Below are 26,762 nucleotides of genomic sequence, written 5' to 3'. Positions count from 1 at the left end.
CCACCTACAAGAAACTGTCTTTATTTGGATGAAGGGATAAAACCCTCATCCTCCTGGATTGTTACTGTCCGGGGACAGATTTTCAGGGGTTCTGTGTTTTTATCCCCATCAGTGGGTTCGGGACTGAAATAAGGATAGAGTTTCTCAGTGAATGTACCAGTGAAAGTGTAGATATGGGATTTGTTATCCGAGTTATAAAAGGACACCTTCCCTCCCTCATAATCCAGACAGACTCGAATCTTTCTCGGATTCACACTCAGATCTAAATGTTTCCATGATTTCTCACAAGCCCAGTATTCATTCCCCTGCCACAGCGCCATTGTCCAGAATCCGTTATCTGGATTCAGGGTGATTTGCCCCTTCCGATTGATGGACTCCTTGGCCACACCCACACTCCACTCAGTCTTGTTTCCCAGCTCCACCTCCCAGGAATGTTTTCCTGATGTGAATCCCTCTGATCCCAGGACACAGGGACAGGGATCAAATCTCTCCGGATTGTCGGGGAGCTGCTGCCATTTCTCAGTGTTTCTCACGGTGCTCAGGTCCTCAGACAGGAGAAGTTCAGGATGGGCTGTATTAGGGTCGAAGGTGACTGGAGCTGGGAACAGATGGACACGGATAAAATGTTAGTCACTCTCACTGTAACTTTCACAGCCGGTTAGTGATTGGGAAAATCAGCAATGATCCAGAATTAGAAATTCATCCCCCGGGGAAGAGTTTAAACAGCGCACAGGGGAAAGGGGAAGACACTGCCCGGGGAAGGTTTTACCCGGACACCACACCCTGCAGTGAGGCTGAGGATATAGATGGGCTGAAAATGTGGGCAAAGAAATGGCAGATGGAGTTCAATCCAGATAAATGCGAAGTGATGCATTTTGGTAGAACTAACGTCGGGGGGAGCTATACGATAAATGGCAGAACCATAAAGGGTGTAGATACGCAGAGGGACCTGGGTGTGCAAGTCCACAGATCCTTGAAGGTGACGTCACAGGTGGAGAAGGTAGTGAATAAGGCATATGGCATGCTTGCCTTTATAGGACGGGGCATAGAGTATAAAAGTTGGGGTCTGATGTTGCAGTTGTATAGAATGTTGGTTCGGCCGCATTTGGAATACTGCGCCCAGTTCTGGTCACCGCACTACCAGAAGGACGTGGAGGCTTTAGAGAGAGTGCAGAGGAGGTTTACCAGGATGTTGCCTGGTATGGAAGGGCTTAGTTATGAGGAGAGATTGGGTAAACTGGGGTTGTTCTCCCTGGAAAGACGGAGGATGAGGGGTGACCTAATAGAGGTGTATAAAATTATGAAAGGCATAGATAGGGTGAACGGTGGGAAGCTTTTTCCCAGGTCGGTGGTGACGTTCATGAGGGGTCATAGGTTCAAGGTGAGAGGGGGAGGTTTAACACGGATATCAGAAGGACGTATTTTACACAGAGGGTGGTGGGGGCCTGGAATGCACTGCCTGGCAAGGTGGTGGAGGCGGACACACTGGGAACGCTTAAGACTTATCTAGATAGCCACATGAACAGAGTGGGAATGGAGGGGTACAAAAGAATGGTCTAGTTTGGACCAGGGAGCGGCGTGGGCTAGGAGGGCCGAAGGGCCTGTTCCTGTGCTGTATTGTTCTTTGTTCTTTGAAACTCCGTTACAGAGAGAGAGAGAAATGGAGAGGAGGGGGGCGGGGGGGGGGGGGGGAGCGGGGACATGCCGGTGGTCGGGTTCAGGCCAGGGGGGCGGGGACAGGCCAGGGGGGCGGGGTCACTGTGGGGATGGGGGGGGGGGGGGGGGGTAGGTGGGGATGGGGGGAAGGCCCGCATTCTCCATCTCTGATTTTAACCCCAGGGTCACTGGTTCTGTGGATGGAGCTTTTCCCTGAGTCGCCGTGTGACCTGGTGCCTGAGGTAGAGCGGGATCCTGAACCACAGTCACCCTCTGACCCAGAACCTCCAGAGCAGCCCAGGGAGGGGCCCTCTGCCCTCGATCCTGGGGATTTGATGGTGACAGAGGCAGAGCCGGCTGGGGTGACTGAGGTGAGGGGGGGGGGGGGGTGATCCCTGGGGAGCGGGGACAGGCTGGGGGGGCGGGGTTGGGGCAGCGGGGACAGTCCTGGGGGGGGGGGGGAACAAGACCCCAGGATAACTGAATCAGGGATGTGTAAAAACTGTGGGACAGAAACAGAGACAGAAACACAGAGACAGAGAGAGAGAGAGACAGAGAGAGAGACAGGGAGAGAGAGAGCGGGGGCGAGGGGCAGGGAGAGAGAGAGTGCGACAGGCAGAGAGAGGGTGGCTCCTCTGCTGGTGACACGAATGCGACCCCTGAAGGTGCCTCCCCTCCTGTGTCCTGATGCGACCCGGAGGGACCCGCCATCCTGTCCAATGGCTGCAAGAGAGAGAAAGCTCGACTGGCAGAACATGGTCCTGAAACACAGAGAGAGAGAGAGAGAGACAGAGAGAGAGAGAGAGAGGGACAGAGAGAGAGAGACACAGAGAGAGAGAGAGAGAAAGGGCAACATCAGGTTGTTACAGAAACAAGCAGCCACACTTGGGCCGTGCTGAATACAAGAGACGGATTAAAGAGTGAGAGAGTCAAGTCAATGGTGGTTTAGTCTGTGCCGTGTCCCCGGGGCTGGTTGGAGAAGTGAGTGTTCCTCAGTTTGAGGGATAGTGAGTTAGAAACCGGACAGTCCGGCAGCCCCTGTTAGAAGTCGCTGACCCACCAAAACCTGTGACTCCCCTTGTACAGCGGAGGCCAACTCCAGTCACTGATGACGGGGCCCCACGGAGGTGGCAGCGAGAGGGGAAGCGCTTTAAACCTGGGGAAAAGCAGATCATCCCGACCTGTCTCAATTGTGGGGGAAGTGGACAGTTTGTCCGAGAGTGGAGGAAACCAATGAAGGGCCAGAGTCAGGGGACTCGGAGTCAAGAGACACCCGAGCCAAACACCCCGAGTTTCCAGAAATTCCACAGATGAATGAAATGGTGTCAGCACGAAAACACTCCCCAGGGTCAGGTCCATGTGGCCCAGGGAGAGGGTGTCCCGGGAAATTCAGCAGGAAGGGGCTGTACCCAGCCTGAGTATCCTTGTCCACTCAGGTATGATGAGTGTGATACACAATGTGTAGATATTATAGTGGAGGGAAAGAAAGGGAGTAGACACAGGAGTGTCCAACACGGGAGTAGATTCACCCTCTCCTGTGATCTACAGGAGGATCCATTGTATTGGGAAGATTTGCAGGTGAGACAGGGGCTGGAGCGATATCCACAAACCCCCTCCAGACAAAGTGTCCGTGTGTTTTAGTGAGATGGGACCAAGCTGGGATGGGAGTTTTCGGTTCAGATTGGATGTTTTTTTTAAATTTCAAAAATATACTTTATTCATTAAAAAAACTCTCGAATAATTGCAATATGACATATCCACAAATTACAAACAGTGCAAAAAAGGTCATTTTTACAGTACTACACTACGCTTATTAACACGACATTACATTTCAGTACTTAAACTATATACATGCATCAGATTTTACTGTGTGCTTTTTGTTTTTCAGATAAGGCCAGGATGAGGGCGGCGTTGGGAACGTTTTTCCCTCCGTTCTCTGGAGATTTGTGCATCGCCTCCCTCCGGACACGATCCATCTTTGATCTCCAGATAAATTTGAAGATGGCCCGGGTCACTGCTGCTGCGCAGGACTTGGGGAGAGGCCACACCTGCGCCACGTACAACAACACGGACAGAACCTCGCATCGCATCACAAGGTTTTTCCCAGTGATGGAGAGGGAGCGTTGCTCCCACAAACCCAATTTTGCCTGGCTTTGGCGATGCGCTCTTCCCAGTTTTTGGCGCATGCCCCTGCCGCTCCAAACCATATCCCCAGCACCTTGAGGTAGTCGGCCCTGACGGTGAAGGGGACAAAGGGTGTGTCAGGCCAGTTCCCAAAGAACATGGCCTCACTCTTACCCCGGTTGACTTTGACTCCCGAAGCCAGCTCGAACTGCTCACAGACTTGGAGGAGCCTGCGAACAGACGAGGGGTCCGAGCAGAAAACAGCCACGTCATCCATGTACAGGGAGGCTTTGACCTGCGTGACTCCGCTGCCTGGGATTGTAACCCCTTTGATGCCTGGGTCACTTCTAGGGCCTCAGCAAAGGGTTCAATGCAACACACAAAAAGGACGGAGGAGAGAGGGCAGCCTTGCCTGACTCCAGACCTGATCTGAAACATATCTGACTCCCACCCATTGATTGAAACTGCGCGATTGATGTCTGTGTAGAGCAGTTGGATCCAATTGCGGATTCCCTCCCCAAAGCCCATTTTGAAGAGCACATCCATCATGTAGCTGTGCGATATTCTGTCAAACGCCTTCTCCTGGTCTAGGCTGATGAGGCAGCTGTCCACCTGCCTGTCCTGCACGTAGGCGATCGTATCCCTGAGTAGCGCGAGGCTATCAGAGATCTTCCTGCCGAGTACAGCACAGGTTTGATCAGGATGGATCACTGACCCCAGAGCAGACTTGACCCGGTTGGTGATGACCTTGACCAGAATTTTATAGTCCACGTTCAATCGTGAAATGTGTCGCCAATTTCTAATTTCTTCCCTTTCCCCCTTCTGCTTGTAGATGAGGGTAATGATGCCTTTCCTCATGGATTCTGACATGGTGCCTTCCAGAAGCATACTCTCGTATACTTCCAGGAGGTCCGGGCCCGTCAATTCACACAACGCCGAGTAAAACTCAGCCGGTAAGCCGTCGCTTCCGGGAGTTTTACCCTTCTGAAAGGACTCGACAGCCTTTGTCAACTCATTCAGAGATACCGGTCTGTCCAGGCTCTCCCGCTCGCCGTCGTCTAAGACCTGCGTGATAGACGACAGGAAAGACTGGGAGGCCGTGCTGTCTGTTGGCTTCAGGTCATACAGTCCGGCATAGAAGGATTTGCAGATCCTCAGAATGTCAGACTGCGATGACCTTACAGAGCCATCTTCTTCCTTCAGGCTGCTGATCACAGAGGTTTCTCTGTGCACCTTCTGGAAGAAGAAACGCGAGCACGTTTCGTCCTGCTCCACGAAGCGGACCCTTGACCGGAAGATAACCTTGGAGGCCTCCGAGGCAAAGAGCGAGGCTCGCTGGCTCTTCACCTCCCGGAGATCCTCCTTGACATCAACCCCCATCGACTGCAGTTGCAGTAGTTCCTGCATGCTTTTCTGGAGTCGGGACATTTCCCCCCATCTCTCCCTGGCCTTCTGAACCCCTTTGCGGATGAAGAACCTCTTGATGTTGCCCTTGATGGTTTCCCACCAGAGCGATGGAGACTCAAAGAAGGGTTTCACGGTCCTCCAACCGTGGTAAACCCTTTTGAGTTCCTCGAGGTTCTCTGGGGTCAACAGTTCTACATTTAGCTTCCAGGGCCCCCTGCCCATTTCTGGTTTTCCTCCAGCTGACAGTCAGCCAGCAGGAGGCAGTGGTCAGAAAAGACCACCGGCTTGATGTTGGTGGACTTGACCGTGAGCGCGCGGGATACAAACATGAAGTCGATCCTGGAGCGGACAGACCCACGTCGTGACCACATGTATCTACGCTGCCCTCCACCTGCTGGGTTGCTGAAGACGTCAAGCAGCTTGAACAAGCAGAATGAACAATGTCCCTTCCCAATACTATGAGTGTCCAGCAGGTGGAGCTGGTCACTGTGACTATATGATCTTGACAATTCTGTATTTTAACAGAAAACTGACTGAAGTAAAATCTAATCCGTTACAAATACAATTATATATTTATTATAGAGAGTTCGGTCCCTTCTACTAATAATAGAGAGAGCTGTTTAATAGCTGGTGTCAGGAAGCTCACACCCACCTGTATTAATCACCGTCAGCATCTTTTTCCACACTCTGTACTGCAGTGAGCCAATGTACTTCCCCACATTTATTAAAGGGTAAACCTTCTGTGGCTCTGGGAGAGTTTGCTTCATTCTGAAACAGGAGATCAAGGTCAGTGTTGGATCATTCCAGACTGGGGGAGAAATATGTTAGAAATAAAAATCACATCAAGGGTGTAAATTTTACCTTTTCTGTATATCCGGAAATTTCTGTGGAACAAGAACAATTATTACTGTTTGTGTTTGGAGAACATTTTATCACAAAAAGTGAAGTAAGAGACTGGATTCCACAGAAAAGAACATTTTAAATATAGAAAGTTATTGGACTGCCTCTTCCTGTCCTCACTGGACTGTGAGTTACTCCACAATATTACAAATGACTCGATCTTACTGCACAACACAACTCGCAGAGTTACAATCCAATTGTAAAATCCTGATCAATGTCCAATTGCTGGATTTAATTTATTGTTTAAAGAGATTCAGTTTCATGTTTTCATTTTATAATTTGTGTGTCTCCTGGAGACAAATGTTTCTGTGAATCTCTCCCAGTGTTATCCAATAGAAATCACTGACGATTCTAGAAAGATGGGTAAATCTGCAATGTTAGCCTTGGGACTCATCAACCTTGTATTTGAATCTTTATCTGCAGTTATCCTGCAGATAGAGTGTCAGAGCACTCTGTGTAAGTTGAAAAGCTGAAGCATACAGAATGAATTCTAATGTCAGCTGCACTTGCTGTGAGTCACACTGAGCTCAATGAACAACCAGCTGAGTGGGATCTCCACTGTCAGAGGGAGCGGCTTTCAGCTGAGATGTTAAACCGAGTTCTCTTCTGTCTGTCCAGGTGAAGGTAAAAGATCCCAAGACACTATTCCAAGGAGAGGACAGGAGTTAACATAGAACATAGAACATAGAACATTACAGCGCAGAACAGGCCCTTCGGCCCACGATGTTGCACCGACCAGTTAAAAAAAAACTGTGACCCTCCAACCTAAACCAATTTCTTTTCGTCCATGAACCTATCTACGGATCTCTTAAACGCCCCCAAACTAGGCGCATTTACAACTGATGCTGGCAGGGCATTCCAATCCCTCACCACCCTCTGGGTAAAGAACCTACCCCTGACATCGGTTCTATAACTACCCCCCCTCAATTTAAAGCCATGCCCCCTCGTGCTGGATTTCTCCATCAGAGGAAAAAGGCTATCACTATCCACCCTATCTAAACCTCTAATCATCTTATATGTTTCAATAAGATCCCCTCTTAGCCGCCGCCTTTCCAGCGAAAACAATCCCAAATCCCTCAGCCTCTCCTCATAGGATCTCCCCTCCATACCAGGCAACATCCTGGTAAACCTCCTCTGCACCCTCTCCAAAGCCTCCACATCCTTCCTGTAATGTGGGGACCAGAACTGCACACAGTACTCCAAGTGCGGCCGCACCAGAGTTGTGTACAGTTGCAACATAACGCTACGACTCCTAAATTCAATCCCCCTACCAATAAACGCCAAGACACCATATGCCTTCTTAACAACCTTATCTACTTGATTCCCAACTTTCAGGGATCTATGCACACATACACCTAGATCCCTCTGCTCCTCCACACTATTCAAAGTCCTCCCGTTAGCCCTATACTCAACACATCTGTTATTCCTACCAAAGTGAATTACCTCACACTTCTCCGCATTAAACTCCATCCGCCACCTCTCGGCCCAACTTTGCAACCTGTCTAAGTCTTCCTGCAAACTACGACACCCTTCCTCACTGTCTACCACACCACCGACTTTGGTGTCATCAGCAAATTTGCTAATCCACCCAACTATACCCTCATCCAGATCATTAATAAATATTACAAACAGCAGTGGCCCCAAAACAGATCCCTGAGGTACACCACTTGTAACCGCACTCCATGATGAATATTTACTATCAACCACCACCCTCTGTTTCCTATCCGCTAGCCAATTCCTGATCCAATTTCCTAGATCACCCCCAATCCCATACATCTGCATTTTCTGCAGAAGCCTACCATGGTGAACCTTATCAAACGCCTTACTAAAATCCATATATACCACGTCCACTGCCTTGCCCCCATCCACCTCCTTGGTCACTTTCTCAAAAAACTCAATAAGGTTAGTAAGGCACGACCTACCTGCCACAAAACCATGCTGACTATCACCTATCAATTCATTACTCTCCAAATAACTATAAATCCTATCCCTTATAATTTTTTCCAACATCTTGCCGACAACAGAAGTGAGACTCACCGGTCTATAATTCCCGGGGAAGTCTCTGTTCCCCTTCTTAAACAATGGGACAACATTCGCTAACCTCCAATCTTCTGGTACTATACCAGAGGCCAACGACGACCTGAAGATCAGAGCCAGAGGCTCTGCAATCACTTCTCTTGCCTCCCAGAGAATCCTTGGATAAATCCCATCCGGACCAGGGGATTTATCTATTTTCAGACCCTCCAGAATATCCTGCACATCCTCCTTATCAACTGTAATACTGTCTATTCTACTCCCTTGCAACCCAGTGTCCTCCTCAGCTATATTCATGTCCCCTTGCGTGAACACCAAAGAGAAATATTGGTTCAATGCTTCACCAATCTCCTCCGGTTCCACACATAACTTCCCTCTGCCATCTATAACTGGCCCTAAACTTGCCCTAACCAACCTTCTGTTCTTGACATACCTATAGAACGCCTTAGGATTCTCTTTAACCCTATCCGCCAAAGTCTTCTCATGTCCCCTTTTAGCCCTTCTAAGCTCGCTCTTCAACTCCCTCTTAGCCAATCTAAAGCTTTCTAGTGCACTACCCGAGTGCTCACGTCTCATCCGAACATAAGCCTCCTTTTTCTTTTTAACCAACAAAGAAACTTTTTTGGTGCACCACGGTTCCCTAGCCCTACCAATTCCTCCTTGCCTGACAGGGACATACCTATCACAGACTCGCAGTAGCTGCTCCTTGAAAAAACTCCACATGTCGGACGTTCCCAGTCCCTGTAATCTCCTAGTCCAACCTATGTTTCCTAATTCTCTCCTAATAGCCTCATAATTACCCTTCCCCCAGCTAAAACCACTGGCCCGAGGTTCATGCCTATCCCTTTCCATCACTAAGGTGAACGTAACCGAATTGTGGTCACTATCACCAAAATGCACACCAACTTCCAAGTCTAGCACCTGGTCTGGCTCATTTCCCAGCACCAGATCCAATATAGCCTCACCTCTAGTTGGCCTGTCTACATACTGAGTCAAAAAACCTTCCTGCACGCTTTGAACAAAAACTGACCCCTCTAACGAGCTAGAGCTATAACAATTCCAGTCAATATTAGTCAAGTTAAAATCCCCCATAACAATTGCCCTATTACTTTCACTCCTAAGCAGGATTGACTCCGCAATCCTTTCCTCAACCTCTCTAGAACTTTTAGGAGGTCTATAAAAGACTCCCAACAGGGTGACCTCTCCTCTCCTATTTCTAATCTCCGCCCATACTACCTCAACAGATAAGTCCTCATCAAACCTCCTCTCTGACACTGTGATACAATCTCTGACCAATAATGCTACCCCTCCCCCTCTTCTACCTCCTTCCCTACTTCGACTAAAACATTTGAACCCCGGGACCTGCAGCATCCATTCCTGCCCCTGCTCTATCCATGTCTCTGAAATAGCCACAACATCGAAGTCCCAGGTACTGATCCACGCTGCAAGTTCACCCACTTTATTGCGAATACTCCTGGCATTGAAGTATACACATTTCAAACCCTGCTCCACCCCACCTCTGCAATGCCGTGCATTGCAGTCCCCATCCATGCATCCCTCACTTTCAGCCCCACTACTCAGGATCCCTCCCCCCCCCCGAATCAGTTTAAACCTCCCTGCATGGCCTTAGCAAATTTACCCCCCAGGATATTGGTCCCCTTCTGATTAAGGTGTAGACCATCCTTCTCATAGAGGTCACACCTTCCCCAGTACGAGCCCCAATTGCTTAAGTACCTGAACCCCTCCCTCCTGCACCATCCCCTCAGCCATGAATTCAAACCTTCCCTCTCCCTATTCCTCTCTAAACTATCCCGTGGTACAGGCAAGAGTCCAGAGATAACCACTCTGTCAGTCTTGGCCTTTAGTTTCCACCCCAACTCCATAAATCCCTGCCTAATATCCCCTTCCCCTATCCTCCCTATGTCGTGTGTCCCCACATGTACAATAACTTGTGGTTTATCTCCCTCCCCCCTAAGAGTCCTGAATACCCTGTCAGACACATCCCGGACCCCAGCCCCTGGTAGGCAACACACCAACCCTGAGTCCCTACCTTTAGTTCCGACCCTCCTATCTGTCCCCTTAATTGTGGAGTCCCCAATCACAAGGCCCAGTCTTTTACAGCCCCTAACCACCTGAGCTTTCTCACTCGGCTCACCCCCAGAGATCTGCTCTCTATGCTCAGTTGATTCCTCCTCAACTGTAGCCTCCAGCACCGAAAACCTATTATGGAGGGGAACCGCCCCAGGGGATTGTCTTCCCGATTGCTTCTTACCCCTCCTCCTGGCATTGACCCAAGCCTCATTTCTAGGAGTTACTATTTCTCTATAACTCCTATCAACTTCCACCTCCGCCTCCCGAATTATGCGGAGTTCCTCTACCTCCCCCTCCAGCTCCTTTACACGCTCCTCCAGAAGCTGCAATCTAATGCACTTCTTACAACTAAAATCTCCTGAAACACTACTGGATTTCCTCACCACATACATCCCACAGGAGATGCAGCATACTGCCTGAACTGCCATCCCTGAAGCCATTACCAGCAAGAAAAAAAGAAAACAAAAAACTTCCCCACACTTATAATTAGGTTAGAGGAGGATGGAAGGGTGGGATCCTCTACCAGTGTAGAGGATCGGGTATCTCCTCTGCACCAATTTATAGGGCTAGGGGCCCGAGAGAAAAAAAAACTACTACTGAGGGGGAACCACCCAGGTAACTGACTTCTCTCAGTGTCCTGGTCAACATTAATCCCTCAACCAACACTGTTCAAATAGATTAATCAGCATTTCAAGACACAGCAGAGAATTCACAAAAGTAACTACTCAGGGGGTTCACTGAAATTCCTGGGGAATTCTGAAAATGACATTGATCTTAATTTAAATGTTTGCAGCGTGGAGACTCTCCCCTCACACTCTCTGAACATTTAATTATTTAACTGCTGGGAGAAAGCTTTACCGATCTGTGTATCTGACCCTGTGGGAGCTCTCTCCTGGACAGAGCCATCACAGTTCTAGCCAAGGAGGAGACAAGCATTGTAAACATGGTGCTGCTTGGCTGGATCCTGGACTGTAGTTCCCAGTCTCAGACCAACAGCTGTACTGGAAATGTACACTCAGGGGAGAATGTCTGACCATTCTGAGGGTTTCTCACTCTGTATGAAGCTGATTTTCTTCATTGTTTAATTTGATGAAACTATCCCTCTCTAATATTACTCTAAACAAGCTCCAGATTTAGTCATTTCCATGTTAAAGACAACCGTTAGTGATCTTGGGTGTGAGACAGAGAAATCCAAATGTCACAAGTGATTGGGGTTATTTTTGGTCAGTGAGTTTTATATTCTAGATTTTGATGACACAACCTGCTCATTCTTCAAGACGGTGAAGCAGAGAGAAATAAAGAAAGAGTTACCGTTAAAAACTTGATGTTTTCCTGTTCACTCAGCTCTTGTTCAATATCCTGAACAGTGACTGAAAGCGATGAGATTTCCTCCGTTATCTTCTCAATCCTCTCCTTCATCTCCTGACTCTTTTTCTCTTTCTCCAGTTTCAGATCTTCCAACACAATCCTCTCTTCCTCACGGAGAAACCGGTGAAGTTTCTCAAATTCAGCTTTAATCTGTTTCTCTGTCTTTACACTTTGGTCCTTTGGAAAATAATCAGTGAGATTGAAAAATCAAATGAGGATGTTTAAAAGGTTGTTCAGCCTGAGCAGTTCTGTTCATAACAGAATATTAGAGAGAAAAACATTCCCAAGTCTCCCGAGGGTCCTGGGGGTTGGGTGGGCTTGGGTTGGGGGCAAGGGGTTCACCTCTCCACCCTCCCCTGAGATGGGGGCCCCATACCTGGAACTGCCCCCTTTAGCTCTGGCAGACCCGATGGTCATGCTGGCATGGTGATTTCAGGCAGCTCTCTGCTCAACATCTTCATTCCTGCCTGTCATGTGTGAAAACCTCAAAATGGCCTGATAACTTTAATCTCCATGCCCCCTGCTCACCTGGCAGGTTTCCTCAAAGGGAATAGTTGGTTTTCAAATGAAGAAGCAAAATCATTTAACCCCCTTTGAAGAAACCACAGTTGTCACGTGGGCTTAGAATCTTTGTAAACATTGCAGTCAGGACCAATGGGGATACTTGAGATGCATTCAAACATGAAGGGAAAGGTAAATAAACACAACTGACAGGAGGCTGAGTAGAAAACCATTAAGCCTACTTCAAAGCACTGCATTTTGAAATTGAAAGAGATCCAAGATTTTCAATGGAACAGAGAGGGCTTTAAAGCATTTAAGCTTTCTAGGAAGGCTCAGAGACTTCAGCTAAAGGCTGTGTGACTATGTTGGGGCTGAGTGAAGAGCTGTGGAGAAGGGAACCTCCACAGTGAAATTGACATGGGCCTCTTTTAAGGTCAAACCAAATAAACAAACTCACATCAAATCAGGACAAAGTAAAAGGGGCAGCTCCCCAAAAGGAGGGGGAACAGCCCGAACAAAAACCAAAGTACAAAGGAAACTTAAAAACATCAAATTGAAATGTGATTATCAGGGTCGATAACGCACTCCAACCCCTGCGGTGCCCAATGGGCGCGGTAGGTGTCAATGGCGCCCATGGACACCGCATGCTCCCTCTTCAGGGACACCTGCCACGAACGTAGCCGCGGTAGAGGGGCAGACAGTCAGGATGGACGGCCCCCTCAATCGCCCACTGCCTGGAGCTGTAAATGGCGCGTTTCGCCAGGCCCAGGAGCAGGTTCACGAGGAGGTCGCCATCCCGACCCACCCCTCTCCGCACCGGGTGTCCGTAGATCAGGAGTGTGGGACTGAAGTGCCAACAAAACATCAATAAAAGGTTTTTTAGGAAAACATAAAGGGAGTGCAGCCTAAGAGACAAAACATAGACATGGTCCACGGACTCCACAAGGCCACAGAAGGGGCAAACTTTGGAGCCCGTGAACCAGTGAATCCTATGGTTGTGCGGAACTGCTGCATGCATCACCCTCCACCCCAGGTCCCCGATGTAATTGGGGGAGACCCCTCCGTAGAGGGACCTCCACTGGGGACCTCCACCGCCCGACGGCAACAAGGCCCGCCAAGGTGTATCTGGGCGACAGGCGAGGACGCGGTAGTGGAAGGTGTGCAGCAGCAGCCCGCACAAGAAACGCCTCCGCACGGTAGAAAAGGGCACGGAGGACATTTCCGCGAGGCGGCTCATGCTGTGGGGCACCTGACCCGAGGAGGGGGGTTGAGGCTTTGGGCCAATGTGGAATTCTGTCCGAGCAGGGGAACGCTCGGGTGGGATCCCATCGCACGCATGCGCCACCTCGAGATCGCGTGCACTGTTGGGGCCGAGCACGACCGTCCTAAGGTCTTGGATGGCTTTGGCCACGCACCAGATGGACACCCCCGCGCGCTCAGCCAGCACGGCAGGGACCCAGTCGATTGTCCAGAAGAACCGCACGAGGGTTCTCTGGATATTGGCGACAAAGCCAGGGGGAGGGGTTAAAGGGACCAGCCGGTACCACAGAATGGAGGCAACCAGCTGGTTTATGACGAGAACTCGCGCCTGTTTTTTTAAGAAAGAAGATTTGGTTGAGTGCCAAATTCTCCGTTCTCATTGTCAGTGGCAGCGGGATGTGAACAGCCAGAGAATTCCGACCTTTGCCTTTGCGTTATCCATTTCATAGAATCCCTACTCTGCAGAAGGAGGCTATTTGGCCCATCAAGTCTGCACTGACCACAATCCCACCCAGGCCCTATTCCTGTAACCCATCATATTTACCCTGCTAATCCCCTGACACTAGGATCAATTTAGCATGACTAATCAGCATAACCCGCACATCTTTTGGAGTGTGGGAGGAAACCGGAGCGCCGAAGGCTGTGCGGGACCTAGTCGAGAAGAAAAGGAAAGCGTACAAAAGGTTCAGAGAGCTTGGTGAAGATAGGGATCTCGATGAGTATACGGCTTGGAGGAAGGGACTAAAGAAGGAAATTAGGAGAGCCAGAAGGGGTCACGAGAAGGCCTTGGAAGGTAGGATTAAGGAAAACCCTAAGGCGTTCTATAAATATGTGAAGAGTAAAAGGATGAGACGTGAAGGAATAGGGCCTATAAAAGGTGAAGGTGGGAAAGTCTGTACAGAACCAGTAGAAATGACAGAGGTGCTTAATGAGTATTTTGCCTCGGTTTTTACAGAGGAGAAGGACCTGGGTGGATGTACTGCGGGCTTGCAGTGGACTGAAAAGATTGAGTATGTGGACTTTAAGAAAGAGGTTGTGCTGGAATCTTTGAATGGCATCAAGATAGATAAGTCGCCGGGTCTGGATGGGATTTACCGCAGGTTACTGTGGGAGGCGAGGGAAGAGATTGTAGAGCCTCTGGCGATGATCTTTGCGTCGTCGATGGAGACGGGAGAGGTGCCGGAGGATTGGAGGATTGCAGATGTGGTTCCTATTTTCAAGAAGGGCAATAGGGATAGCCCAGGAAATTACCAACCGGTGAGTCTAACCTCAGTGGTTGGTAAGCTGATGGAGAAGATCCTGAGGGATAAGATTTATGAGCATTTAGAGAGGTTTAGTATGCTCAAGAATACTCAGCATGGCTTTGTCAAAGACAGATCGTGCCTTATGAGCCTCGTGGAGTTCTTCGAAAATGTGACGAAACACATTGACGAAGGAAAAGCGGTAGATGTGGTTTATATGGATTTTAGCAAGGCGTTCGATAAGGTCCCCCATGCAAGGCTTCTAGAAAAAGTGAGAGGGCATGGGATCCAAGGGGCTGCTGCCCTGTGGATCCAGAACTGGCTTGCCCAAAGGAGGCAGAGAGTGGGTATAGATGAGTCTTTTTCTAAATGTAGGTCGGTCACCAGTGGTGTGCCCCAGGGATCTGTTCTGGGACCCTTGCTGTTTGTCATTTTCATAAATGACCTGGATGAGGATGGGTTTGTAAGTTTGCCGACAACATGAAGGTTGCTGGGGTTGTGGATAGTCTGGAGGGATGTCAGAAGTTACAGAGGGACATAGATAGGATGCAAGACTGAGTGAAGAAGTGGCAGATGGACTTCAACTCAGATAAATGCGCAGTGGAGCACTTTGATAGGTCAAATGGGATGAAGGAGTACAATATAAAGGGAAAGACTCTTAGTACTGTAGAGGATCAGAAGGACCTTGGGGTCCGGATCCATAGGACTCTAAAATCGGCCCCGCAGGTGGAGGAGGTGGTTAAGAAGGCGTATGGTGTGCTGGCCTTTATCAATTGAGGGATTGAGTTTCTGAGTCCGGGGATAATGATGCAGCTATATAAGACCCTCGTCAGACCCCACTTGGAGTACTGTGCTCAGTTCTGGTCGCCTCATTACAGGAAGGATGTGGAAAAGATTGAAAGGGTGCAGAGGAGATTTACAAGGATGTTGCCTGGATTGAGTGGCATGCCTTATGAGGATAGGCTGAGGGAGCTCGGTCTTTTCTCCTTGGAGAGACGTAGGATGAGAGGAGACCTAATAGAGGTATATAAGATGTTGAGAGGCATAGATCGGGTGGACTCTCAGAGGTTTTTTCCCAGGGTGGAAAGGGCTGCTACGAGACGACACAGGTTTAAGGTGCTGGGGTGTAGGTACAGGGGAGATGTTAGGGGGAAGGTTTTCACACAGAGGGTGGTGGGCGAGTGGAATCGGCTGCCGTCAGTGGTGGAGGTAAACTCAATAGGGTCTTTTAAGAGACTCCTGGATGAGTACATGGGACTTAATAGGATGGAGGGTTATAGGTAGGCCTAGAAGGTCGGGATATGTTCGGCACAACTTGTGGGGCCTGTTTTGTGCTGTAGTTTTTCTATGTTTCACCCGGAGGAAATCCATGCAGACACGGGGAGAATGTGCAAACTCCACACAGACAGTGACCCAAGGCCGGAATCGAACCCGGGTCCTTGGCGCTGAGAGACAGCAGTGCTAACCACTGTGCCACCGTGCCACCCCAATTGGTGTCATCTCTTAGGATGGAATTTTATAGGCCCATTCACTGGTAAGATTTTCTGGTCACGACAAAGTCGATGGAGTTTGGAGTGGCTCGCTGCATTTTACGGGCCAGCCCCCCACCGCAATTGATCCATAAAATTCCACCCTTCATTCTGGAACCATCTTTCTGATTTTTTTTTTGCCTGTTCTCCACTATTTCTTCATCTTCTTGTGGAGACCAGAGTTGTGCACAATGCAATTCTACAGAATGGAGAACAAATCAAATCAGAAATACCTGAATGTGGGTTAATGTTTTCTCATAATCCCTTTTTACAGTCTTCCATTCCTCCTTCTTGTTCCAGACAGGTTTCAGTGAGGTTCGCAGTTCCTCCTGAACAAAAACATCAATTAATTTGTACATTTTTCATAAATAAATACCCCCAAATAAAATATAATTCTGTTAAAATTAAAAATATGCAAATTATTTTGATGAGGTCTCCTTTGCTTCTCATTGAGCAGTTTCTGAGGGGTAAATTTTCAGCTTGCTGTCTGGTGTAAAACTAGTGTTAGGAATCAGTCACTCATCATAAAAACTACCTGAGTTTTTATTTCCACTGAAATCACCAATGTGTTGCCTGAAATATGAGAATAATGCACAGGCTTCAAATTTTATTCATTGAAATTGACTCAATCTCGCCACCAGAAAGTAATTCTGCTACTACTGTACGTACTGTCCTGCAGAACCCATTGCTGTTTTTTGCTTCTCTCTTACTAATAAATAACGATGATTTAGACACCATGATATCAATGAGTAATGCCACATGTTAGATATAAGCTTAGGAGAAAATCTCCATTACAAGAGAGGAAGTGTTAGGTTTTTTAGGGAACATTAAAACTGACAAAGCCCCAGGGCCTGATGGCATCTATCCTCGACTGCTCAGGGAGACGAGAGGTGAAATTGCTGGGCCTCTGACGGAAATCTTTGTCGCTTCTTTGGACACGGGTGAGGTCCCTGAGGATTGGAGGATAGCGAATGTGGTCCCGTTGTTTAAGAAGGGTAGCAGGGATAACCCAGGAAATTATAGGCCGGTGAGCTTGACGTCCGTGGTAGGGAAGTTGTTGGAGAGGGTTCTTAGAGACAGGATGTATGTGCATTTAGAACGGAACAATCTCATTAGTGACAGACAGCATGGTTTTGTAAGAGGGAGGTCGTGCCTTACAAATTTGGTGGAGTTTTTTGAGGAAGTGACAAAAACGGTTGATGAAGGAAGGGCCGTGGATGTCGTCTATATGGATTTCAGTAAGGCATTTGACAAAGTCCCACATGGCAGGTTGGTTAAGAAGGTTAAGGCTCATGGGATACAAGGAGAAGTGGCGAGATGGGTGGAGAACTGGCTTGGCCATAGGAGACAGAGGGTAGTGGTCGAAGGGTCTTTTTCCGGCTGGAGGTCTGTGACCAGTGGTGTTCCGCAGGGCTCTGTACTGGGACCTCTGCTATTTGTGATATATATAAATGATTTGGAAGAAGGTGTAACTGGTGTAATCAGCAAGTTTGCGGATGACACGAAGATGGCTGGAATTGCGGATAGCGAAGAGCATTGTTGGGCAATACAGCAGGATATAGATAGGCTGGAAAATTGGGCGGAGAGGTGGCAGATGGAGTTTAATCCGGATAAATGCGAAGTAATGCATTTTGGAAGAAATAATGTAGGGAGGAGTTATACAATAAATGGCAGAGTCATCAGGAGTATAGAAACACAGAGGGACCGAGGTGTGCAAGTCCACAAATCCTTGAAGGTGGCAACACAGGTGGAGAAGGTGGTGAAGAAGGCATATGGTATGCTTGCCTTTATAGGACGGGGTATAGAGTATAAAAGCTGGAGTCTGATGATGCAGCTGTATAGAACGCTGGTTAGGCCACATTTGGAGTACTGCGTCCAGTTCTGGTCGCCGCACTACCAGAAGGACGTGGAGGCATTGGAGAGAGTGCAGAGAAGGTTTACCAGGATGTTGCCTGGTATGGAGGGTCTTAGCTATGAGGAGAGATTGGGTAGACTGGGGTTGTTCTCCTTGGAAAGACGGAGAATGAGGGGAGATCTAATAGAGGTATACAAGATTATGAAGGGTATAGATAGGGTGAACAGTGGGAAGCTTTTTCCCAGGTCGGAGGTGACGATCACGAGGGGTCACGGGCTCAAGCTGAGAGGGGCGAAGTATAACTCAGACATCAGAGGGATGTTTTTTACACAGAGGGTGGTGGGGGCCTGGAATGCGCTGCCAAGTAGGGTGGTGGAGGCAGGCAAGCTGACATCGTTTAAGACTTACCTGGATAGTCACATGAGCAGCCTGGGAATGGAGGGATACAAACGATTGGTCTCGTTGGACCAAGGAGCGGCACAGGCTTGGAGGGCCGAAGGGCCTGTTTCCTGTGCTGTACTGTTCTTTGTTCTTTGTTGTTCTTTGAGTCACAGATTATCAAAGAGGGGGTTGAGTTCATAGTGATTTTAGAGAGGTTTATGACATAGGTTATTAAGAACCAGAAGTTTAAATATGCCACAAATGAATGAATTTGTAGGCTGTTTCAGAGGACATTTAAGAGTAAACCATGTTGCTGTGGGTCTGTGGAGTCTCATATAAGCCAGACCAGATAAGGATGGCAGATTTCCTTCCCCTAATGGAGAAATGTTTATTCTTTCATGGGATGTGGGCATCGCTGGCTGGGCCACCATTTATTGCCCATGCCTTATTGCCCTCGAACTGAATGACTTGCTACACTCATTTCTAGGGTATTTAAGAGTCAGCCACATTGTGGATCTGGAGTCACAAGTAGGCCAGACCAAATCGGGATGGCCGATTTCCTTCCCTAAAGGACATTGGTGAACCAAATGTTTTTTTTATGACAATTTCAAAATAGTTTCATGGTTTCATAAAGGCCAAGACTAGCTTTTTATTTTAATTCCAGATTTATGAACTAAATTTAATTTCCGTTATCTGTTGTGGTGGGATCTGAACCTGTGTCTCCAGAACAAAGAATTCGCCTTCATTCTGCATTACTAGCCTGGTGACATTGCCAGGAGTTCCTTAGAATGTTGTCCTATGGCCAACTTCAGCTGCTCCATCAATAACCTTCCCCACCCGCATGATTGTCCTTTTCAGATAATGATCTCGTTCCCACTTGAATGCCTTGAACCTGCCTCCATTACACTCTCAGGCAGTGCATCCCAGATCCGAACCATTGGCTGCATGAAAAAGGTTTTCTTCATGTCACCATTGCTTCTTCTGTAATTCCCTTAAATCTCTGCCCTCTTGTTCTCGATCTTTCCACCAATGGGAGCAGTTTCTCTCTCTGTGCTCCATCCAGACCCCTCATGAATTTGAATACCACTATCAAATCTTCTCTCAGCTTACGCTAACCAAAACATTTAATTAATATCATTTTTGGCTTTCAAGTGTACTCAATGCTCTCGTTTACAATTTGACATCCAAATTTGATATCAAATTTGTAGCTTGCTCAACGATATTGAGTGCACTCAAAACTACCCAGCACATTCAAAACTACCCAGCATGCTCAAAACTACCCATCAGCCTCTACCAGTCCCTCCCTCTAGCCTCTCTCCCCTCCTCCCTCTCCCCCAGCCATGGGGCCCCATCAACCTTCCAGGCCTTGGGGTCCTGCCGACCTTGCAGTACTTGGGGCCTCCTGAACTTCTCTGGGCCTCCCTAATACTTTGTTGCCATGGTCTTGCTCAGATTTTCACAGGGGCACCCTAGAAAACATCACTTCTGTCTTCCAGCCTGCCCTGTCAACTATTTTCTGTTAGTAAGGTAGCAGGGTTGGTGTGGGAGGCAGGGAGAATAAGAGATGGAGGAAGGGAGGGCAGTTGGGTAGGTATAAGGAGGAGGGGAATCAGGGAAGGGAATAAGAAAGGAGGGAGTAAGTGAAATGAAGGGCAAGGAGGGGAAAGAAAGAGAGAGGAGTGTTGTGAAAGAAAATAGCTTGGGGAGGAAAAATACTCAGTAAGGGGTGGTGGGAGCTGAAAGTTGCTCTGGGTGGGGGGTGTTAATGGGAGAGAACTGCTGCAATCTGGGTGGGCACAGCTAGGGGAGGGGAAGTGGGTGCGAGGGTGGGCAGGGTTGTGCTGCACGTGTTATAGCTTATAAAGAAAAATATAAAAAATAAACCTCATCAAATCAGAGCCTGTTTTTCTTGAAGTTAGTTCAATTTCATGATGTTTGAAATTGAGAAATATGGAAAGTAAACCGGATGAGCGGAATACTGTGAGCTGTTTTGGTTCCTTTCTCAAAGATATACTGGCATTGGAGGCAGTCCAGAGAAGGTTCACTAGATTGATGCCAGGTGTGTGGGGAGTTTCTCATGAGAAGAGGTTGAGTAGGTTGGGCCTGTACTCATTGGAGTTTAGAAGAATGAGAGGTGACCTTTTTGAGACATATTGGATTCCCCGGAGCCTTGACAGGATAGATGCTGAGAGGGAGATTCCCCTTCTGGAAGAGTCTAGGACCAGAGGACATAATCTCAGGGTAAGGGGATGCCCATTTAAGACAGGGATGGGGAGGAGTTTCCTCACTCAGAGGGTAGTGCATCCGTCAAATTCTTTCCGCAGAGTTATAGAGGCTGGGTTATTATGTATGTTCAAGGCTGAGATAGATCGATTTTTAACCAAAGGGATCGAGGTTTATGGGGATAAGACAGGAAAGTGGAGCTGAGGATTATCAGTTCAGTCATGATCTCATTGAATGGCCTTAGACTTGATGGGCTAAATGGCCTACTTCTGCTCCTACATCTTAGAATCTAACTTGCCGTATGTTTCATGGTAGCAGAGGCAGCCCACCATTGGCCATCAGCGGGATCTTCTGTTTCCCCTCCCCCACCTGGTGTTAACGTAGTTTCCCTTTGAATGCACCCAGGTGGTGGTGTTCCCATGTGTCTGCTGCTCTTATCCTTCTAAATGGTCGTGGTCATGGGTTTGGAAGATGCTGTCCAAGGGGCCTTGGTGAGTTCCTGCAGATGATCTTGTAGATGCTACACATGGCTGACACTGTGCATCAGTGGTGGAGGGCAAGAATGTTTGCCAATCAGCTAGCAACTCGGTCGTGGATGGTGTCAAGCTTCTTGAGTGTTGTTGGAACTGCACCCATCCAAACAAGTGGAGAGTATTTCCTCATACTCCTGACTTGTATAATGGGTGTGTTTTAAATATTTTGGGGGAATATTGTGTTGTTCTGTAAATGTCTGTATGTATGTGTGAATGATATAATTAAAATGGGGAAAAGTTAATGGAGTCAGCCTGTCTGAAGAATTGAGGGATGTGGCGCACTATCGGTGCTAAATGCATGTTTGTTATGAAACTACAGGCAAGCGGTTGCAGGAATTTGCATTAGTGGACAGATGGTTTTTTCAGCTGTTAAATTCCAAAGGGGAATAAAAGGCTTTTGCACCTTGCAAAGTAACAAAGGAAGGTTATTCAATTTTATTTGAACCAAAAGTGGGGAAGATAGGAAAGACATGAAAGTTTTTATATTTTGGAGCAGTTAAGTTTAAAGAAGCGCTGAGACCAATGGAATTGAAGATGAAAGGGAAAAAGAAGAGACTATGGTGGTTGTGGGGGGCGGGGGGGAGAGGGACAGTGTGGGAGGGCACCAGCTCCGTTCGCCATTGGTGGGAATCACGACATCCCCCTAAATGAGTTGTTGGGGTTAAAACGGGATGTCTAAAGGTGTCAAATCCATTGCCATTCATCAAGCTGCTCCAGATCAGGATCCCGCCCAGCCAATAATCATGCAAATCCAGTGATGACAGGATGGATGGATGGATGGATGGATGGATGGGGGGGGGGGCGGGGAGAGCCGGCCTGGAGGGAGGGAGGAAGAGAGAAAGAACGAGAGAGTTTACTCTCTGAGTCTCAAAGGATCATGAATCTGTGGAATTCACGACCCAGAGTCGACCCAGTAGTGGATACCGGAGCATTGGGTAATTTTAAGGAAGAGGTGGGCACATTTTGAATTAGTCATGGGTTTGAAGGGATATGGCGAACGGACAGGAAGGTGGAGTTGAGGCAGTGTTGAGATCAGCCATGATTGTATTAAATGGCGGGGCAGGCTCGAGTGAATTACCCACTCCTGCTCCTGGTTCTTATGATTCTTATACATGGACAATCAAATAAGTAATTGTCATAAAAGCCTCCCAGAAGAAAGGTAAATAAATGACTTTCAAAAAGCTTAAAATAATCCTTTGGACAGAAGAGAGCCTCTGGAGGTGGATCAATGCTGGCTCCGGCCTAGCACCTTGGTTAGTTCAAGAAGATTTAAGACAGAGGAGAGCTTTTCAAACTGATCCATACTGGTTTCAGCCGAACATTTTGACTAGCTAAAAAAAAGGTTGAATAAAGCAGAAGTATAGAGATCAGCTTCATCCATTCGTCCAATCTGGGATCAGTGAACTGTTCCCACTTGTTACAGTTGGAAGTCTTTTGTGCCTATTTAGATTTTAATAAATTTAATAAATTATCGAAAAATAATTTAGGAGTTCTCAATTTTGGGTCATGCACCTTCAGGAGCTTAAGTCTTCTACATCCTTCAGGTTTAAAATCACTCCATGTCTTTGCTCCTCTCTATTTCTGTAATCTCCTTCAGCCCCACAATGTTCTGAGAAATCTGTTCTCATCTAATCCTGGCCTCTTGACTATCCCTGATTTTAATTACTTCCCCATTGGTAACTACACCTCTAACTGCTGAGGTACTAAGCTCTGAAACTTTTTCTCTAAACTTTTCCAACTCTCCACCTCTCACTCTTAAAAACATGCCTTAAAACCCACCTCTTTGACCAAGCTTTGCTCCATCTGTCCCATTATTGCCCATGTGGCTGTGTTTAATGTAACTTTCTAACATTCCTGTGAAGGGCCTCAAGATGTTTTATTACATTAATGATGCTAGATAAATATAAGTTTTAGTCATTGATCTCAAGTGAAACTCCTTCACCCTCTGTCCCTGCTTTCTGAAGCAGTGACACACATGGCAGTTCATCTAAAGACTGAGTAATTACATAATACTGAGGGACGCTCAAACCCAAATCTATGACTGTTCCCTGTTGAGGATTCTGTTATCTGTTTCTGTGTTTTATTTTACACAGGATCTCCTCACCTTAAACTCTTCAGCAGCTTCTTCCGCTGGCAGCATCTCGTGGTTTTGATGATTTTTTGAAATCTGACACACGACACAGATGGGCTGATTGTCAGTTTTACAGAAAACTTTCAGCTTCTCCTGGTGACGGCTGCATTCCAGCTGAATTTTATCACCTTTGTCACGTTTTACAAATGTCTCCACGATGTTGGAGAGGACGTGGATCGGTCTCAAGTCCTGAGATGAAGTCTCCTTTCTACAGACGGGACAGGAGGCAGTGACAGCTTTCTCCCAGCACTGGATTATACAGGATCGACAGAAGCTGTGATCACAGTCGATTAAAACAGGATCTTTATACAGATCGTGGCAAATAGCACAGGAAAGATCAACTTCCATTTTGAAGGGCTGATCACCTTGCTCATTGCTCGAAGCAAAATGGTGATCAGTGTTCAGTGGGATATGCAATTTCGTTTCCTGTTATCAGCAGCATTATTATAAACCACAGCCAAGAAAATGACACAGGAAATGAGTAATAGATTGAAGATAAACAAGATTTGTTCACTGATATTATTCAGGGATTCTGCCACCCTGACAGGCCTCACTCTGTCTCTGTTCCTGTAAAAATGTAGATATATTTTTACATTATTCCAATAGAGGACAAAGCCAGAACAGTTAATCTGGACAGAATTAATTTAAACTGTCCTCACAGAATTTTGATCAGGTGAGTAAATTATTGCTGTGTCAATAGACATCAAATGTTTATATGACCAAGACAATGGGGACTGAATTGGGAAGTGGTCACTTCTTTGGTGCAATGAGGCCACATGAAGCTCAGAAATGTGTCTGAGATGTGACTGCACAGTTCCTGTGGGTAACAGACACACAACCTAACAATCTCTGGCAGTGTGTGGAGCAGTCAGATGGTGACAGGACTCTGATTTGTACAGCTGTTGCCTGATGGCACTATTGCTGATTCCTGAGATCACTCTGCACATTCCAAAACAAAATACTGCAGATGCTGCAAACCTGAGAGAAAGAGCTGCAAACACTCAGCAAATCAGGCAGCATTCACAGAAAGACAAATAGAGATAATGGGTGGAACTCATAGTTTTTGAAACTAAGCATCATGGCGGGCGGGTTCTGCACCATGTTTCCTGCTGGTCAGGGTGGCAGGAAATTATTTATACACAGGTGAGTGTCTCTCTGAAACACCAGCAGCACTTAGTGCCAAACATCACATGAAACTGTTAGGGAGGATCATCAAGAACCTGAGAATTTGAAAATCACAATCTTTTTAAAAGGTGCTACTTACATTTAAGTAAGAAACACAAGCAACAGGGAAATAAAGTTGACACCAAGTAAAATAAAGTTGCATGAGTAAATCAAAATAAAATAAAATTGATGTAGGGGAAGTACATTGAAGCCATGACAAGGCATCTTGGTCGTGTAGAAGTCTTGTCTTGTAATATGTGGGAAGTTGTGGAAGCCATTTGTGTCTTTGACAACCACACGTGCAGAACCCTGAGTTACGGATTTCGAGGCCCGAGCAGCAGTTGGAGTAATTGTGGCTGAGAGCTATGTGGAAAGAGTGGTCACACCACAGCGTAGGAGACTGGAGGCAAAAGGAAATGGGTGACCAAGAAAATTCAGCAGGCATTGTCGGCATCCCCTGGGGCCCAGTGCACCAATCAGTTTTCTGGTTGGATACCGGTGAGGACATTGGTTCCTCAGAGTGTGGTCAGCGCCAGTTTTGCTGCACCGCAAGTGACTGCAGTTCAGGAAGGAAGAAATAAGAGTGGAAGAGCGGTGGAAATAGCATATTCGTTAGTAAGGGTGGCATTTCTTTGGTGCATTGACCATGCTAAATTCTCCCTCAGTATACCTGAACAGGTGTTGGAGTGCGACGACTCGGGGATTTATCTGTAACTTCATCGCAGTGTTAATGTAAGCCTACTTGTGACACTAATAAATTTTAAAACTGACTGCAGATCTCCTGTCCATCTACAGATCTCCACAAGTCTCTGGATTAGTTGAGCCGAGACTGGACGTGTTGCTGTACCTGGGCAGGGTTCATATATTGATCAGGGGGATGGGGAGGAAAAGACTTCACCCCCTCCCTCTCTCCCTGTCCCAAAGCAGGAGGTGAGAGAGAATGTTGAGGGGAGATTTGATAGAGGTGTATAAGATTTTGATGGGTATAGATAGAGTGAATGCAAGCACGCTTTATCCGCTGAGGCGAGGGGAGAAAAAAACCAGAGGGCATGGGTTAAGGGTGAAAGGAGAAAAGTTTAAAGGGAATATTAGGGGGGGGCTTCTTCGCGCAGAGTGGTGGGAGTGTGGAATGAGCTGCCGGATAAAGTGGTAAATGCGGGGTCACTTTTAACATTTAAGAAAAACTTGGACGGGTTCATGGATGAGAGGGGTGTGGAGGGATATGGTCCAAGTGCAGGTCAGTGGGACTAGGCATAAAATGGTTCGGCACAGACAAGAAGGGCCAAAGGGCCTGTTTCTGAGCTGTAATTTTCTATGGTTCTATGGTTTCTCCTGAATGTTTGAGGTTATTGAGGGTGAGTGAAGGGGACAGGGAAGAATGATGAGAGTCTGGACAGAGACATGTTGGTCATTACACCAGGGAAATATTCTTCAAACAAGGGCCCTGGGATCTTTAACGTGCAGCTGGAGCAGCAGGAGAGGGAAATGGCTCCTTGGTTTAGCAGCTCCTCTGTCCATGTGGTGCTGAAGGCTGGTTTGAAGCGGGAGGAGCTCTGGTCCTGGACACACACAGAGGGAGCGGGGCTTTGAGTCCAGAGGCCGGCCTCTGCTGTCCTCACTAATCCTCTCCCACCTTTAACAGCAGCCGGAGCCATTACAGGACAGAAAGGCGGGACAGCCCAGCCCGGGGAGCGGCTGAACCGGGAACGCAGCTCGGCAATGTTGGGCCTGACTCATTTCACCCAGTCTGATTCCTCCATCGCTCCCGGGGGGCGGGGCCGAATCCCGCCCAGCACGTGACACCGCCAACTGTCAACCGCCGCCCGCGAGCCGCTCAGCACGTGATCCAGTCCCACCAATACCCGCCGACCGCAGCCTCGCAGCACGTGACTCCCTCATTGCCGCCCGCGCTGCCCAACTGCGCTCGCGCGAGAGGTGCTCTGCGCGTGACCCCGTGTCCACCAATCAGCGACCGCCTGTTCGGCACGTGACGGTCCTTTGGGGATGGAATGAAGATTTTCTCTTAACTCTGTTCACAGACCCTTCATTTTCTCATCTCACTCTTCACTCAGTCTGTTCACAGACCCTCCATTTCCCCATCTCACTCCTCACTCCCTCACTGATCACAGTCCCTCTATTTTCTCCTCATCTCATTCTGATCACAGACCCTCCATTTCCCCCTTACTCTTCACTCCCTCACTCTGATCAGAGACCCTCCATTTTCTCATCTCGCTCTTCACTCACTCTGTTCACAGAGCCTCCATTTTCCCCATCTCACTCTTCACTCCCTCACTGATCACAGTCCCTCTATTTTCTCCTCATCTCATTCTGATCACAGACCCTCCATTTCCCCCTTACTCTTCA

The 26,762-nt window shown here is 47.8% G+C and overlaps 1 protein-coding gene across 1 annotated transcript; it reads right to left on the bottom strand.

Annotated features, from left to right (window-relative positions):
* LOC144496753 (zinc-binding protein A33-like) lies at positions 1–23,940 on the bottom strand. Its single transcript, XM_078217273.1, has 6 exons — positions 23,208–23,940; positions 16,345–16,440; positions 11,524–11,757; positions 6,049–6,071; positions 5,840–5,955; positions 1–598 (listed from the first exon to the last, which is right to left on the bottom strand). Exons 1-6 carry the CDS (start codon positions 23,580–23,582, stop codon positions 21–23), a joined length of 1,422 nt encoding a protein of 473 aa, XP_078073399.1. The 5' UTR covers positions 23,583–23,940; the 3' UTR covers positions 1–20.
* Between the last annotated feature and the right edge of the window lie 2,822 nt (positions 23,941–26,762).

Source organism: Mustelus asterias, chromosome 8 (genome assembly GCF_964213995.1).
Source record: "Mustelus asterias chromosome 8, sMusAst1.hap1.1, whole genome shotgun sequence".
NCBI lineage: Eukaryota > Metazoa > Chordata > Chondrichthyes > Carcharhiniformes > Triakidae > Mustelus > Mustelus asterias.
This window is presented reverse-complemented; position numbering and strand designations above follow the sequence as displayed.